Below are 17,142 nucleotides of genomic sequence, written 5' to 3'. Positions count from 1 at the left end.
CCCGATCTATCACAAAAGCAGAATATAAAGCTATGGCTCATGATGTATCAAAGTTATTTTGGCTGGATACTTTGTTATCTGAGGTTAGAATCCAAATTGATATTCTAATGAAATTGTATTGTGATAACTAAATTACCATAAGCATTACCCATAACCCAATCTAGCATGACTGAACAAATAAAAATGGCAATTTGACTCATCCCTCTAGGACTCTGCCCGCTTCGACCAGGGTTGGTTTTTTACCACTGATTGGGGTTCAGACGGGTTTCAAGGAAACGCAAAACTCTGGGGATCAAGGACGGGGTTCGAGTGGGTTAAAAGTAGAAATGACAAGGGCAGGGTGGGGCAAATTCGATGATCCCCATGGGGATGGAGATACTTCTAGTTCAATGGGTTTAGGGTGGGGCATTTAAGTTTAGAGTTGGGGGTAGGACATCAACTCCACCCCCGCCTCATTGTCATTCTTAGGAACAAAACATAATGAGATTGACAAACACTTCATTAGAAAAAAATAGCCAATGGAGAAATATGTGTGCCTTTTGTCAAGTCTAAAGATCAATTTGTTAATTGTCTCATCAAGGGTCTCCACAAGCCAAAATTTGATAGAAACCTTGACAACTTGGGCATGATAGATATCTATGCTCAGTTGAGGAGAAGTACTGAGAAAATATATAAAAATCAAAAAGTAGATTAAAAAAAAAATTGTGAGATGCAATTGCCATACAAAGTTGCAATGCATAGAAGAATAGGCGTCTAGATTGTGCCAATTAAACTGTTCCAAAGCAGTGGATAGGATTTTAAACATTTCCCCCACTTATGGCCATGCTTAAAGCATACTATACATACACGAAAAGAATGAAAAAAATAAAAAGGAAATAAAAGGTGAAGAGTTTTTGTGCTATGTCCTAGTGTTAGCTGATGATGCAAGATGAATTATCAAGAAAAAAAGCAATAGAGGTCCAATAGAAATTTTGCATGAGGCAAATCGTTATGTGGAGAGAGAGAGAGAGAGAGAGAGAGAGAGAGAGAGAGAGAGGAAAATCGTTATGTAATTAGTCAGGGAACCGTTCAAGATGATCATGACTCCATACAATAATCAATCAAAAAAAGCTATAATGAACTCACGCTGTAAAGCAGTAAAGCGAGGAAATTTTCTTGAAATGGCTGAACGTATTCACGCATGAAAAAGTTGAACTTACAAAAAAAAATTATCATATATACAGGACAGAAAACCAAAACAGAGTTATTTGGCAGTTACACAGCTTCTTTTTTCAAAAAGCTTTGCAATTCTTTCAAGTACAGACCAGTACTGATTGTTATCTTTCTCCTAACAACGACTCAAGGAGAGCAGCCTCTTCCTCCTGCAAAAGTAGAAAGAAAGACAGCATTGATCATCAACTGAGGTTCTTTTTCTTTTGTCAAGTAAATAAACAGCCTTTGTGCATGTATGTATGCGTGTTCCAATAAATCAGCAGCAAGTTTAGTGATTGCATTTTCAATATGGAATTTGCAGCCACTTACCACCAAGGCATTAAATTCTGTCTCCTCATCTATTGCACCTATGACAGCAGGGTCCTCCAAGAGGTCCTAGGAGCCAATAAAAGAACAAATAATACATTATTCTACAGAAGCCTGTGAAATAGTCATCCTCTTCCCAACATTAAGGGCATGCATCGGTACTCTTTCAAGTCATAAACTACAACATTTATTAATTGTTTACCTTCTTCCTAACTTTTTCGCCAGGTGCAACATTGTATGTTAGAATGAAAATCTCCAAAAATTTAGATGTTACAACAGATTTACATTTGAACCAATTTGCGATAACTACAAGAATTCAATTACAAAAAGAGTCATGGATATTATGGGTGTACAGGACCCAATTTGTCAAAAGTGTATCATCAAAGAATAGTGGAATTGTTACTAGATTCAATATTCATGGATCATAATCAAGTTATACTGAAAACTCGGCCTCGCTTGGTTTCTATTCTGGTGCATGCTTACACTGAATAGAGTAAAGGGGAAAGCGGATGACCTTACACGAGTAGTCTGTACCCTTTTCTTGTTTGTAAGAGAAATCGGCCCCAGTGTTTTAGCATCATTTTTCAATAGTACAGCATAATAGAAAGTGGAAACATGAGTGAGATTTAAAACTTTCAATTTCAATTCCAAAGAAAAATCCAGTCTCAAAAAAAGTGAGATTTCCTGAAAATTTTAGAAATGGCATAATCTTTTTTAATTTTTGGGAATACCATCATCAATCATTGTCATCTAAGCCTTGCCCCAACCATATGGGGTTGCCTACATAAATGCTGTTTTGCCAATCTATTCTGTTGAGGGGATGATTTCATATTAGGGTTAAAAAAATATTACAGAAGAAACATTAGGGGGATAACTTCTCAAGAAGGAAATTAAAAATTAACCTGTTAGTGGGAGAGTTAGGAGCAAAAGAAATCAACAAAAAGACATTCAAAAGGACGGAGGAAGGGCTAAAAAAGAACCTAAGATCAAGTAGTGAGTCGAGATTTATCAGCTCATTCTTGGATAAAAAATGTAGTCTTGTACAAGTTCTACCAAAAAGGTAGTCCTGTATAACTTTGAAAAAACTCAATTTATCTCTTCTTTTCGTGTTTCTGGGGATTCTTGAGATCTGGGACTAAGGAGAGGTTTGAAGGATTCAGAAGTGGATTCGGAAAATGATATTTTTTCTCTTCTAAGTTCAGTTTTTCTAGACCACCCATCTCTTGACAGTAGAATTTGGACTGAAACTTCCACATGTTTTTCTTGTTCTTCGTTTTTCAACGCTATGGTCCTTTTTAACCCGGTTTCCTCATTTCCTGTTAAAGAAGTATGGAGCACTCCGGTACCCCCAAAAGTAAGGGCTTTTTGTTGGGAAGTGGTTCTCCAAAAAATCAACACCTTGGAAGTGCTTCAAAGAAAGAGACCAAATTGGTGCTTGTCACCTCATGTCTATAGCCTTTGCTTGAGGAATGGTGAAACAGTGAATGACCTATTAATTTCTTGGTTCTCCTCTCTCTTTGATTGTAGGTGGACTCCTCCCACAAGCGTAGCGGATTTATTTGACCCTAGCTTTTTTCCAACAACCATAGAAGAAAGGAAGGGTGATGTGGAGAACAACGAGGACAGCTATCTTGTGGGCAGTGTGGGAAGAGAGAAATAATAGGATTTTCCAAAGGAAAGAAAAATCAACTCCTGAGAAGTTATTGAAGGGATCACCACCAAGGCAGTACATTGGCTGAAAACTCTTGACTTGTTCAAGGATGTCTCTATAGATGATTTGACTAGAGGATGGAGTATTTTAGCAAGGTCTTCTACTTCATCACCTACCATACAAGCAGTTTGGTACCCTCCTTTGTAGTGTAATGTCAAACTGAACTTTGATGGCAGCTCTCTTGGGAACCCTGGACCTTCTGGAATAGGGGGTGTGTTTAGAGATGCGGAAGGAAAAATCCTAGCTAGAGCTGAAGTATTGGCTATCCTCTAGGGGCTCAGATGGGCCAAGCAATTGGGTTTTCAACAGTTAGAAGTGGAGGGGGATTCAAAATTAGTAGGTTGGCTGCAATCAAATAGTTTGGGAACATGGTCCCTTAGACAACATGTAAGGGAATTATTGAGCCTCACAAGGAAGCTGGGTGCACAAGTGTCTTGGTCTAGGAGGCAGCAAATGCTTTAGCTGACAACCTAGCAAAACAAGGGGTGAATCGAGAGGTTTTGTTTTGCGCAGTGTAGTAAGTTATTTGTTATTCAGGGGTCACCTTTTACTTTAGAAGGTGACAGTTCTTCTTCTAGTTTTATCTAATGAAAGTTACAATTTCCTATTAAAAAAAACTTTGGCTTCTTCACCTTCTTCCTTTTAGTTTCCTTTTTCTTTTTGGCTTCAATGTTTCACAAAGCCACTATGATTGCCTATCTCAAGTCATCTTCTTGTTGCTTCTAGCTTGTAAAAAAATCTGTCATCATCAGATATGGTCATATATGGATCCTTTGACCCATCTGCAACTCCACATCATCACAACTAATATGGTTGCACATTCATTTATTCATGATGATCATAGTTTTCAAGGAGGCGAGGCTAGGTGACTGGGGGGTGCCTAGTCGCCTAGGTGGGCGCCTAGGCATCGCCTAGGCGATGGATTTTTTATGTTAAAAACATAGATCCTAGGGTAGTTCCCTAGGTACCATAACCATATTTCTTTAATAATTATTCATGATTTTCATAAGAAAAGTATAAATTTCATATTAAAGTATAGAAAGTCAACATATTCATGAGAAGAAAAGGAAAATAAAATTCAAAAAATATAGGGGCTGAACCCTTATTTTTGTTATAGGAAAAGAAGAAAATGAAAAGTATTGGTAGTAATAGTAGTAGAAGAAAAAGTAGTAGAAGAAGAATATATGGAAGGGGAAAATGTGCTGATTAGATAAAATTTTTAGTTCTTCCTTGCTTATTGGTTCAGGTTTTTAACAAGTCTTTGAGGGTTCAATACAGCAGTTAGCAATGTTTGTGTTGATTAAACCCTAATAAATAAGAAAATAATAAAAAGAAATTAGTATATAAACACACAAAATGATCATTCTAGTTTAATAATGTCTATTTTATAATTATAATATCAAAAAAGAATGAATAAAAAAGTTTTTTATAGTAGGAAGTAGAAAACTGTTAGGCGATTAGGCGAGGCGAGCCTCAAAGGTCGCCTTGACAACTATGATGATGATCAATAATCAACGTTCAAAGAGGGTATGATTTTGGGGGATCTTTGATGTGGCAAATATGACAATTTAATCAGATTTCAGACATAAAAATAATATCTTATTGCAGTAAGATTTAATTAGATTTAAGAGGTATCACACTACAGGTTTCCAAATGCCACCTCAGTGCTTTACCAAGTTCTAAAAATAAGTTATAAAAAATCAGACAATGTTCTACAACTCAAGAACATGTAAAATTAGATGAGATTGCTTACATCGTCAGCAATTTGCAATAGACCATTTTGATCCTGCATGAACAAAAAAAAAAGGGTTCTCAGCTTATGTTCTCCCAAATCCCCACTCTCCAATCTAAGATCTGTTATCCTTTTCCAATAAGTTAGTGGCCAATAAAGAAGTTACAAAAACCGAACAAACAAAACAACAGAGTTTTGTTGAAGGCACCTGGACTGTAGAAGTTCCATATATTAACAATATAAAAAAGGAAAATGATGCATTTATTCAAGAGTATCATCACTAGAATAAGCAGACATGAAAAGCTGGCAAGTTACCTTTACAGCAACAAATAGAAGTGGGTCAGATGGTGTATAAATCATATAATGTGTACCATCCTGCAAAATAAATGTCAAGAGTGAGAGAGATTAGAAATAAATTCTGGTCTTGGAGTAATATAATAGTGTTTTTAAGCAAAATGACACATGGAGAGGGAACAGGAAGAAAAATGAACAACTTTCAATGCAGAATATAATCTTTTACAATACTAAATAAAATGTTTATAATGTTCTTAGCCTCATCTGAACTCTTTTTAACTTCTTTATGAGTGATCAGAAATTTTGTTACTGTATAAACTTGTAAATGAAAGTTTGCAAAAAAAGAAGAAGAAGAAGAAGAAGAAGAAGAAGAAAAGGCCTGTAACTAGAAAAAGATTTATTATTACTTTCTTTGAACCAAACACATTTGACCAATTACAAACAAAATTCAATTCATTGAGGACAATAGCCCAATCCATGACTGACATCCACACAAAGAGACACCAAAAGCTCTTTCAAGCTATCAAAAGAATCTCTCAGTTGCATTCCCACCAAGAAATCAACAGATTGAAAAAAGAAAACATGGACCAAAACATAGCACCCTCTAGTTCCTACTACCCAATTGAAAAAGAAGACCATGATAACATGCATCATAAACACCACTGAAGATATCTTATACAACAAAAGATATTGAAATTGAGATTAACAAGAATCTGAGCCCCTTCTGGTAAATAGAACAAGTTAAATGGACTGCAACCATACCTGATGGAAGCAAGTAATTTCTATGCCTTCACTTGGTAGGCCATCTATGTCTTGACCATCATCTGCGAGATTGTAAACAACATTCATTGTAATGAAATCATAATTTACAAGTTCACAAGGCCTTATCTCAGGAAAATATTGCTCAAAGAACCTTAAACATCACACACTTTATGAGATGAAAACTCAGGAAACAGCATTTTAACCATAAAAAACAATTTTCACAGTTTTGTAATATAAAGAAAACGTTATTTTTACATTTAAAGGCCCAAGTCAATATAAGAACTCAATAGCACCAAGGATAATACACGAGAAATGGCTGTATTGGAATATACCACATAAGGACAACATTGCTTTTACATTTAAATAGAGATTTCGCAGTCCAGAATGTTAGTAGTAATTCCTAGTCATCAGATAGCCACAGCTAATCTGAGGGCATGATCTAGCTGCTGTCTTATAACTAAAAATTGGATTTCAATAGTAATTGCTAACATGAAGTTTTTTTTTTTTTTTTTGGAAAAGGTAAAGTAATATTTATTGAAAAAGAAATACACACAAGAGGCTGAGATCAGTCCCTGAACAGGCTGACCGATCTATTCAGCAATTATATAAGCCATCAAGACAAAGAAAAAAGTACATCTGACACATTACAGTTTCTAAAATCTGCCACCACAGACAACCAAGAAATCAGCTTGCCCACTAACTTCTGAGTTAAATCCTCCAGACTTAGAAACTTATTACTGAACACAGAATACCCTTCTATTCCTCTCGGTCTAGATACACCAAATTACAGCACTTGGAATCAACTTCCATAAAGTCTTCTTTTTCTTGCTCAATCCCATGATATGCCAGCCGTATAACAGCTCTTCTACCGACCTCGGCATCACCCAACAAACTTTCAAGGAGCTGAGGAAGTGGTTCCACAGCTGCGCAGAGAACGGGCAGTGAATACATAAACGATAAGTAGATTCAGCACTGCACCCACATAAGCTGCAAGATAGGTCCGAAATCTGAAATCCCCTGCTCACAAGGTTCTCCTTGGAAAGGCAGCCAATGATTAAGAGCCATAATCCAAACCAAGAAACTGGCTTTAGTCGGACTAATGGGATTCCACACTTGCTGAACTGGGAAATCAGGAACACCCCTCCTACCAGGCACAGCAGCCAATGATTTAACTGAAAACATCCTATCAGAATTCCACTTCCAAAGCCACTTGTCCTCCGAGCTATAATCCAACTCTTGAAACTGGAGACAGGTCAGGAGATTCACTGCCTCATCCACCTCCCAGTCAAAGAGATTTCTTCGGAAAGGAGTCCAAAGAACTGAACCACCAGAAGTACTATAGCACTCAGCAACTGAGGCCTCTTGATCTGAAGCACACTGGAAGAGGAGTGGGAAGGACTCAGCAAGAGGAGCATCTGTGCACCAAGAGTCCTTCCAGAATTTGGTCCTATTGCCATTACCAGCCCTGATTGAGATCCCCCTGCCCAGATCTGGAAAATGCTTCATTATCCCTTTCCACAGAGAAATACCCCAGCTAGGAGGGGGATCCCTAGTTCTCCAATTGCCCCAGCTCGCACCATATTTCCTAGCAATAAGAGACCTCCACAAAGCATTAAATTCTACAGCAAATCCCCAAATCCATTTACATAGGAGGGCAGAGTTAAATTGTTTCAGCTTCCTTATACCTAACCCCCCTTCAGATTTGGGGAGACAGACTTGTTCCCAACTTACCAAGTGCACTTTTTTCTCCTCCTCCCAGCCTATCCAAAGAAAATTCCTTTGAAGCTTTTCAATCTGATTTGCAACCTTCCTAGGAATGGAAAACAGAGATAGAAAGTAGGTAGGCAGATTGGAGAGGGTACTCTTAATCAGAGTCACCCTCCCCCCAAAAGATAGGTATTTAGCCTTCCAAGAAGTCAGCTTCCTTTCCAATCTCTCAATAACTGGGTCCCAGATAGCAGAGGAACCACCACTCACCCCAAGCGGGAGACCCAAATATTTGACTGGAAGGGATGCAATCTGGCAAGCCAGAATAGCAGCACACTCAGCTAAATTGGAAACCTGTCCAACTGGGATAATTTGGCTCTTATTTCAATTAACTTTCAGACCTGTAATCACTCCAAACCAAGAGAGAATCCCAAGGATTAACTCCACCTAAGAGGGGGACGCCTCCACAAAACATAATGTATCATCTGCAAATTGAAGAATATTCACTTTCTCTCCCCCGGCACCATTGCAAAACCTTCCCATTCCCCTAACACAGCAGCCTTCTTACAGAAAAGAGTGAGGATCTCCACAACACATATAAATAGGAGAGGAGATAGAGGGTCTCCCTGCCCAAGACCCCTAGAATTATCAAAGAAACCTGCAGACTGTCCATTTACCAAGATTGAGAACTTTGGGGAAGAGATACAGACTTTAATCCAATTCCTCCATTTCTGCCTAAAATTCATCTGAAGAAGCACAAGGTCTACACATCTCTAGTTAACATGATCATAGGCCTTCTCAATAAAAAGTTTACAATCAAACCCGGAGAACCTTCTTTTTTCCTGGAATGAATGAGCTCGTTTGCACTAAGAATTGAATCTAGCGTCTGTCTACCCGGAATAAAAGCACTTTGGTTATTTGATATAACACTACCGAGAACTGCTTTCAATCTTTCAGCAAGAACTTTAGCCAGGATTTTGTAGAAGCTATGCAGCAGACTAATCGACCTGAAATCCTTAATATTCATTACACCCTCAATCTTTGGAATGAGGGTAATAAAAGTAGTGTTCAGACTTCTGTGCAATGAACCAATCTCAAAAAAGTCCTAAAAAACATTCAAGATATCCTGTCTCACCACATCCCAGCATTTAATGTAGAAAACATTTGTAAGACCATCAGGCCCTGGAGACTTCTCATCAGCCAACAACTTGATTGCTTCTTTAATTTCCTCCTCAGAAAAAAGGTCTCTCAATGAATGAAGACTGCTCATCACTCAGCTGGTTAAAAGAAAGAGATCTAGAAAAAGGTCTGAAGGACCAAGATTCCTTATACAGCTTCTTGTAAAAGCTAGTTGCCACAAGCTTCATATCAGTCTCAGTAATACCCACCCTGCCCTCTCCCTCCAGCCTGGTAATTACAGAAGCTCTAGCTTTGGAATTTGCCATTTTGTGGAAATAATGTGTATTCCTATCCCCCTCTTTCAGCCAAGCCACTTTGGCTCTTTGCCTCCATTTAATTCTGTCTCTGCCAATTTGTCAAACTTCAACTTAGCCTGGAATCTTTTTAATCTGAGCTCCTCAGCAATAGGGCCTAATTCTTCAGATGTGTCAATCTCCTTTATAGTACTAAGGAGAGCCTTCTTCTCAGTATATAGACTCAAACTTTTCTCCAATTTCCAAATCTTTAGTCCTGCTTTAATGGCCTCCAATTTCTTTGCTAAGATGAATGAATTGGTACCCCCCACCTGCAGATCCTCCCAAACAGACTTCAGCAAAGGAAAAAGAGAATCGTCCTCAAACCAAGCATTCTCTAATTCGAAAGGAACTTTTGCTCTCACTCTACCACCACAAGCCAGTTGAATAGGAATATGGTCTGACACTGGTCTTGGAAGGGTAATCTGCTTAAACTCCAGGAAAATATCTTCCCAGTTAGAAGTAACCAGAAACCTATCAAGTCTCACTAGAGTAGGAAGGTCTTGATTGTTGGTCCAAGTAAACCTGTTGCCATGAAGGGGTAAATCTTGAAGTTCAAATCTATTGATAAAATCAGCAAATTGCACCATATCCTTCGATCTTCTCCCACCCGAGCTTCTCTCATCCCCATAAAGACTTTTTTGGACCTCTATTCCTTTTGTTGTTTGCTGGAGCATTTGGAGAGGGAAATAGAAGGGTTTTCTTATAGAAATTCAAGGTATGAAAACTATCACTAATATTCATTTCCTTATATTGAATGGGATCTTAGCCTAGTGGTTAAGGCACTAAGGCAAGGCTAGGCAACATGGAGATCCTTGTCACCAAGGTGACTAAGCAATGATTTCTTTATAAAAAAAAACTGGTTAACATTGGCTTGTTTCCTTTGGACTTTTTTTTTATGAGTTAGTTAGTTTCCCTAGCTAAAGTAGCAAATGGCAAACATTAAGGCCGAGTTCATTTTTCGGGAAGTCATTTACCCGGGTAAATGCACTTATCCGGGAAAATGTTCCTAGGAAACATTAACCAGGGTAAGTGCATGTACTAGTCTTCTTTCGTTTTCTAAGTTATACAATGACCATTTTATCCATAAAAGTGTCATACTGTCATTATTGAAGGGACGATGTTGTCCCATCATGTGTTAGCAATTTTCCCTGCAGACAGGAAAGCTATTTACCCAAGTGAGTGGAGGATAATACATACCCAGGTAACTGAGGTGCTCAGGAATCACTCTTTTTCAGTTGGACTCAGTAACACTGAAACATGGATACAGGTGAGTTGGTCAACTCTTGTGCTGACCAACTTACCCACCACCGTTTACTGAAAAATGAACAAGGCGTAAAACTAATCTGTTATGGGTCTTTTCTTTTTCGGTGGGGAAGACTTTGCTTGGAAAGCTTTTTGGGATCTGGAGAGAGGTCAGGAGGATAAGGGCTGCTAAATTTGGTGTTGATTAAATAAAATCACAATGTAAGAAAGGTACAATTTTCAATATAACACATTCAATTTTAATAGTATAGCAGTAGACAAAAAATCAGATATGCATAACTTTTGCCTCGCCCCCCTCCCCCTCCCCCAGTTTTAAAAGGAAAAGATCAAACTGTCAAAGCAACTTCCATGTTTCAAAAACCACAAAATAAGAAAGAGAATAAATCTTGCCTGTCCCAAATTCAAATATATTTTCTTCTGAATAGCAAAATCCTCCTCTTGCAGTATAACAAAATCTGATCCAGAGACACAAAGAAGTATACTTGCATTAGGAATCATGGGGAAACCAAAATTGATAGCTTCCAGTAACTATGATATTACAAAATTGCATTTTGCAACTGATGTGAAAGAATTGGGTTAAATCTGTCTACAAATAACTTAAAATACATAGGCCATAGCAATCATACCCGCTAATTACCAGATGCATATGTATCTTGGCAAGGGAATAAGCAATGGTAGGAAGAATGGATTCAACTTCTTCATCACTGACCTGCAAAACCCCAGTACATAGATTGTAAATAATGTGGATTATGACAAACTTGAACTCTACCAACAAAAATAGCTGAAATGGAGAGTTCTGAAATCCATTAGGAACAGATGAACAAAATCGATACTTGTTTGTTTGTTACAAAGATTTTTTTCTTATGCACATCATGCCTGAAAGTAGTAAAAAAAAAGTATTATTTGATAAGGTCCGAAAATTTAAATCCCAAAAGCAAAGTAGTGGTCACTAGTGTAGGCCATGGCCATAAGGGGTGAAGTTGAATTTTAAGATAAGATAAGTGACATTAACACTCACAGACTTCAGTAGATACTCTTAAGATCATTGTATATTGGTGTCAATAATGAAGCAAAGGCACTCAAAGTATTCCATATAGAAAATAGTGCTTACCAGGGAAATTCACATGTATGGTATATTATTTCTTTCTTTTCTCTGGTCTGCATAGACAGAAGAGATACTCTCCATATAATTATGCCTTCCTTCTTTGTTTATTCTTCATTGAAGGAAGAAATGATAAAAGGTTCAGCTTCTCAGTGTAAAACTTGCTTCCCAGGAAAGCCTTTTTCACCTATTTGGACTCTGGTCATTTGAATCCACATCAGACCAGAGTCCTTGCTTTATAAATTGATAATGGGAACTACCCATACTTCTAGCCACTTAGATATAATGGTGTAGGTATCCACCACAAGTCGCACAACTATATTCAACTCACCAATGTGGCATTGTGAATTAAGTGATAGCATGGAAATTGTTGCAACAATTGATATGGCTTTAAACAAAACAGGATTCATGTAACTGGCACCATATAGTTTGGATAAGGCTTAGATGATGATGATAGAAATTGTTGTAATACACAAAGTACATTTATTCCAAGGTGTAGGCTTGTAATGGCCATGTTGAATTTCTCTAGAGTTTATCATATGGTTATACTATATTTATTAAATTTATATGTCCATACCTGAACATTGCTGCTGATCTGCATACTCATTGATGTGGAGAAATTTTTCATCATTTTTAGAGACTCATTCCTTTTTTTTAATCAACAATGAAATATGAAATCATTCATTAAGAAGCATAATCAGATTCATCATCATCTTGAAGCATTTAAAGCAAAATAGCTTTCAGCTCTGAAATCAACATCAAGACTCACTTTCATACCATAAACATGCTATATAACTCCAATAAATGGTACAAGTCAAAAGACTTAAGTCTGATTTATCACAGTCATTAACCAAACAAACAAAGAAAAGATATCCCCCCAGGGTCACTGGAAAAGAAAAGAAGGGTGGGTGAGTCAACACAGAAGTTAAAGATAAAAGAAGTGCATTCAGAAATATTTCCAGTATCAAACAGTTCTATAAGCAGCTCCTATCTATAGCTTATCGATGACCAGCAAACAGAAATCTAAAGCTAAAACAAGATACATACAGCTGACCAGCCATCAACATTCGTGCTCTTCAAGATTTGGACAGGCCTGCAGGAATCAATTATCGATTACAAATGAAGTTTAGAAAATTTACAAAGCTACAAAGGAACTAAATCACTTACGTGTCAACTGGGCACAACAGCATGCAGTCATCCCCCTGGGAACTTTTAAATACCCTTCTTATAATGCACTCTAATGGAAAATTATTTGTAGAGTCCACCTATCCATGGTTTTCCAAAATCCTCAATTTGGTAAAAACACAATTTTAATCAAGCAATGAGAAGACAAGGGAAATGTATCATGAAACCACTGATTCAGATGTCTCATAACAAGGTGGAATAATTTTCTAAACAAATAGGAGTTTTATGCACATTACTTTTAAGCTCTGTTTTTAAGTCTTGCAATATGTCCCACAAGGTCACAAAAGCATTGTAAATTGAGACGTTTTCAATATGTTATAACCAATATATGTCTCACAATAGTCGCTAGATCTAAGTCTTGCAATAGTCCTGCACAACTGGGGCTTTCTCATGTGAGACCCACAGGATCAGGATGTTTTGGAACCTACCAACCCAATCACCCTCTCTAGGAGGCCACAGGTTAAGGCCCTAGTTTTGTTCACTAACTTGAAATGAATCAGAGAACTCTTAGTTTTCCAATTAAAGTGGTGATTTCATAATATTCAGAAATTTTCTGATATTGGTCAAAGTGTCAAACATTGAATTTTAATTCTTGTAGTGGGTATTGTCTCTGTACTTTGTTATAGACTCCTAACTTTTAGGCAGTTCAAATAGTTGTATGGTGGGATCAGCAAGGTTGTCTTGCACCTTAGTAAAAATTCTGTCACCATTTTAAACCTACCAGATATAGGTAAAAACTTACCTGTTTAGGGTGAATTTTGGTATCTTTGAAAGGTTTTTAGTTACCAGTACAATGAAACCAACATTTTGTGAGTCTTTCTGAATCAGGAAAGTTATAATCATTTTATTAGCAGGTTGTCAATTTGTAAATGGGGTCCTAGGAAATTTAGGTATAATTCCTTTCATTATTTTAGAAACTTGCAAATGACTTGCCGGCAACCCTATCTCTATTTATATATGATACAAAACCCTTACTTTTGTAAAGATAACTAAATAAAACTATGTTTCTTCTTCTTCTTCTGGGTAGTTTCATCCTTTCATAGATAACTTCAAATTGTTGTTATCCTTACCATAATGTCAGAGCTATTGATGCAAAGCCTGTCTGTCCTAAAAACAAATCCACTTAAAATTCACTGAAGCGCACATAAATTTTCGCTAAATGCAAGGAAAAACCTTCAGAACATAAAATTCCGAGACAGTAGCTTAATATCAAGAGGGAGAAGAACAAGAAGACTCACAATAGTGGCAATTCTCTTGGAAGAAGCCATGAGAACCTTCCCATGAGGATCCAGCACGAACCCAGCAGGCGGTTTTGGTAGCGGCGAGGGTTGGTAGGATTGGGACCGGCTAGTAGAGCCCATGGAATCGTTATCACCAACATCAACCTCGTCGTCGAAGTCGATGTCGTCAACGATAACAGTCTTCGGAGGCCTACCTCTCTTCTTCGCCTGCGGTCGCTTCTTTACGGAGGAGCCCCTCTGCTGCTTAGCGGCTCGACACCGAGTGAGTGCGAAGCTACAATTATGGTGGGTATTGCAGCTGTTTCTGTAGATTGAGATTGAAATCGGAAATGATGTGGAGAGAGGGGATTGGTTCCGATGTAACAAAGAAGAATGGTTGGTCTGAAGAGGTGAGAAAGTGAAAGGCCATGGACGAGAGCAGAAGAAATGAGGAGTAGTGGCTGAGAAGACCATCTCTCACCGCTGCTGCTGCTACTACTGCTTCTCCCTTCGGTGTCTTGCTCCAGGAATGTTTTGGATTTCTTTCTCTCTGCTGCTCCTCTCTGCCGAGATATTTGGATTTTGGACTTGCTTACGTGCCAGCAAAGTTCTCCGAGAACAGATATTCTCCTCACACATCGCGCCTAACACCGCACATCCCACCGTCAATTGGGAACATCTCCAGTAAAGTACGGAAAATGTTTCTATTGCACGGTAGATGTGGCTGTGAGATCGTTGTGAGGCGTCCTGTGTGAGGATCAAATCCAGCTCAAGTTCTCCATGAACTCTTGGCCCTAGCTTTGTGAGGATCAAATCCAGACCAGGGTCTATTAAACTTTTGGGGTTTAATATTAATGAAAGTAATTGATGGTGCACAATCAGGTCACTCCTATCTGGCACTTGCGTGGCTCCTGAAGGGTACCTGAGATGAAGAAGAAGAATAATCCCCGGGGGCTTGCTCGGCGGGAGCACTCCAACGCTCAAGTTAGTATTCTGTAGAAGAAGCAAGGAGAAGGTGAAGGCTAAGAGTGCAGATAGCGCGAGTGATACAAGATAACTCTGTTCTTTGAGAGTGGGCTCTTTATAACAGAATTCCGTTGCATCAGGCACACTAGCCTCTAATAGGGCAGGTATAACTTCTACTATCAGCCTCCCACAGCCGTTACAGGCAGGGCTGAGGTGGCACGCACGGGGCCGTCATTGCAGGGTGCGTGCCTGTCAAGTGTAAAGCACCCTCTAAAGGTGGCATGCACGACGCTGTCTAACGAGAGACATGGTTGTTGTCCCCATATTTGTCGGGTATGGTGGTTGGGTAGGAGATCTTCCTGCGATATGCTGAACTACTCTTTCACGAGCTACCCTATGTCGGGCTATCCCGTAAGCGGCGAGCTGCCTGTGGCAAGTTATGCCGAGCTGTCTGGCCCGAGGTGTCTTCACCTCGGGGCATCTAGAGGCGGATCGATGTGTTCCTGTCTTGGAGTGGCCTAAGATCCACTGGGAGGGGCTCGGATATTAGGAGAGGTCAGAGGGCCCCAAGCTCGGAGGCAGCTCGGGGTGCCTTAGCCCGGGGAGGAGACGCGGGCTAGGTGGCTCCCGGTGAGTAGTCTATCCCACCGAGTTTCTAGACTGAACTCGGTGTGACTTTCCCACCGAGTTGCGGTTGTGCATACTGTGCTGTCACGCTGAGTCATCGCTTGAGCAAGGTCATGCCCACGTATACCTGTGCTACGAGGTCGGGCCAAATCACCCTCCATCAATTGCCCCCCACTCCCTGCATTGGTGGTGTTGACCCAGCGCAGGGAGTTCATGTTGCGCCGGGTGGATTTGGCTTTGGTACTCATGCCGCTTCGTCACGCGTTTCGCCTAGCTGGATTGGTCTAGTTCCCGGCTCAATCAAAAAGAACCCAGGTCACGTTCAATTTACGCGCGGAAGTCAAGCGGTTTGGACTTTGCGGACACGAAAAAATGCGCTAAACTGATTTCACCTCAAAGAACCCGTAGCCGGTTTTTCTAAGAGTCGTTGGATCATCTTCATTTTGACCGTTAATGCTCGGGCGCAGCAGCTATAAATAGTGGGGGACCCTTGGCCATCTCTTTGCCACAAAGCCTCCAGCGTCAGTGTTGAGCTCGCGTCTGAGGTTCCCAGCTCGGGTCTTCTAGCTCGGTTTGTTCCTATAGTCAGTTCGTGTTTCCTGTGGTGAGTCCCCGAGCTCCTCTTTCTTTTCCGAGTACTCTTTCCTTTTTGCCTTGCAATGTCGTCTAGCGTAGATAGCCTCATTGATGAGCCCAAGGTGGGTACCTCGGCTCAGGGTGGATCCTCTGCCGCCCAGCCGTCCGATGTACGTGCGACTTCGGGTCATTTGGCATCCACCTCCCACCGAGGTCGGGTGCCAGATCAGTTCGACCCTTCCACCATGACTCTAGAGAAGCTCTAGGATCTCATACAGAGGTTCAACTTCCCTGGGCAATATTCATACAGTCTTCCTACCGGCAACTTCCCATGGGAGCACGGTCCTGATGAGATCGTGGTCTTCGGGGAGCAATTGATACCCGGACTCCGACTTCCTCTTCACCCCCTGATTGTTGAGGTGCTAATGCACTTTAACATCACTTTGGACCAACTTCACCCGAACTCCATACGGAATGTGGTGGGGATCATTTCTCTTTGCTTTCACCGTTCTCTCTCCATTGACCTAGACGTCCTCAGTACTGTCTTGGCCATAAAGAAGAGTGCTTCGGGCACTCTCCCCGAGCATAGACGGGCTTATTACCTGTCTCCCCACCCGGGTTTTAAACTCATGCACAATCTCCCGAGTAAAGTCCCAGCCTGGAAGCGGGACTTCTTTGTAGTTCGGAGCAGCACGGGGTGGTCCTTCCCTACTGATTGGAGGGTGGCCGTTCAAGACCCCGGTGCCGTCCTAGATGGAAAGACCAAGAAGGCACTCCAGTCGCTGGCTCAGCTTGGGTTAAATTACAAAAACTTCACAGCCAAGGAGAAGCTCATCCAGGCTGGCTTGATCCTGGGTAGGTTTTCCTTCACTTTGGCTTTTTGTCCATATATTTACTTCAGGATTACTAACGCCGAGCTTCACTGCAAGTCCCATGGAGGCAGAGAAGATTAACGACCAGAGGCTATTTCGCCAAATGAAGAGAAAGAAGCACGTGAAGAGAAA

General features: G+C 40.0%; 1 protein-coding gene across 1 annotated transcript; it reads right to left on the bottom strand.

Annotated features, from left to right (window-relative positions):
- Positions 1-1,129: 1,129 nt before the first annotated feature.
- On the bottom strand, positions 1,130-14,791 carry LOC148873928 (BTB/POZ domain protein TNFAIP protein). The gene is made up of 10 exons (XM_088963669.1): positions 13,988-14,791; positions 12,732-12,829; positions 12,612-12,657; positions 11,089-11,171; positions 10,853-10,917; positions 6,018-6,079; positions 5,277-5,336; positions 4,983-5,015; positions 1,522-1,587; positions 1,130-1,361 (listed from the first exon to the last, which is right to left on the bottom strand). Exons 1-10 carry the CDS (start codon positions 14,441-14,443, stop codon positions 1,317-1,319), a joined length of 1,014 nt encoding a protein of 337 aa, XP_088819795.1. The 5' UTR covers positions 14,444-14,791; the 3' UTR covers positions 1,130-1,316.
- Positions 14,792-17,142: the final 2,351 nt, after the last annotated feature.

Source organism: Nelumbo lutea, chromosome 1 (assembly GCF_056320005.1).
Source record: "Nelumbo lutea isolate HS-2025 chromosome 1, American lotus-T2T, whole genome shotgun sequence".
Lineage (NCBI taxonomy): Eukaryota > Viridiplantae > Streptophyta > Magnoliopsida > Proteales > Nelumbonaceae > Nelumbo > Nelumbo lutea.
Note: the sequence above shows the minus strand (reverse complement) of the source record. Positions and strands in the feature narration are given on the sequence as shown.

Bases quoted from the DNA above. Each gene is read 5' to 3' on its own strand.
- LOC148873928 (XM_088963669.1), bottom strand. From the start codon at position 14,443: ATGGTCTTCTCAGCCACTACTCCTCATTTCTTCTGCTCTCGTCCATGG. The intron at 1,588-4,982 runs GTAAGCAATCTC...ATTGGCTCCTAG, and splicing joins TATTGCAAATTGCTGACGAT to GACCTCTTGGAGGACCCTGC. The intron at 1,362-1,521 runs GTAAGTGGCTGC...CTACTTTTGCAG, and splicing joins CAGAATTTAATGCCTTGGTG to GAGGAAGAGGCTGCTCTCCT.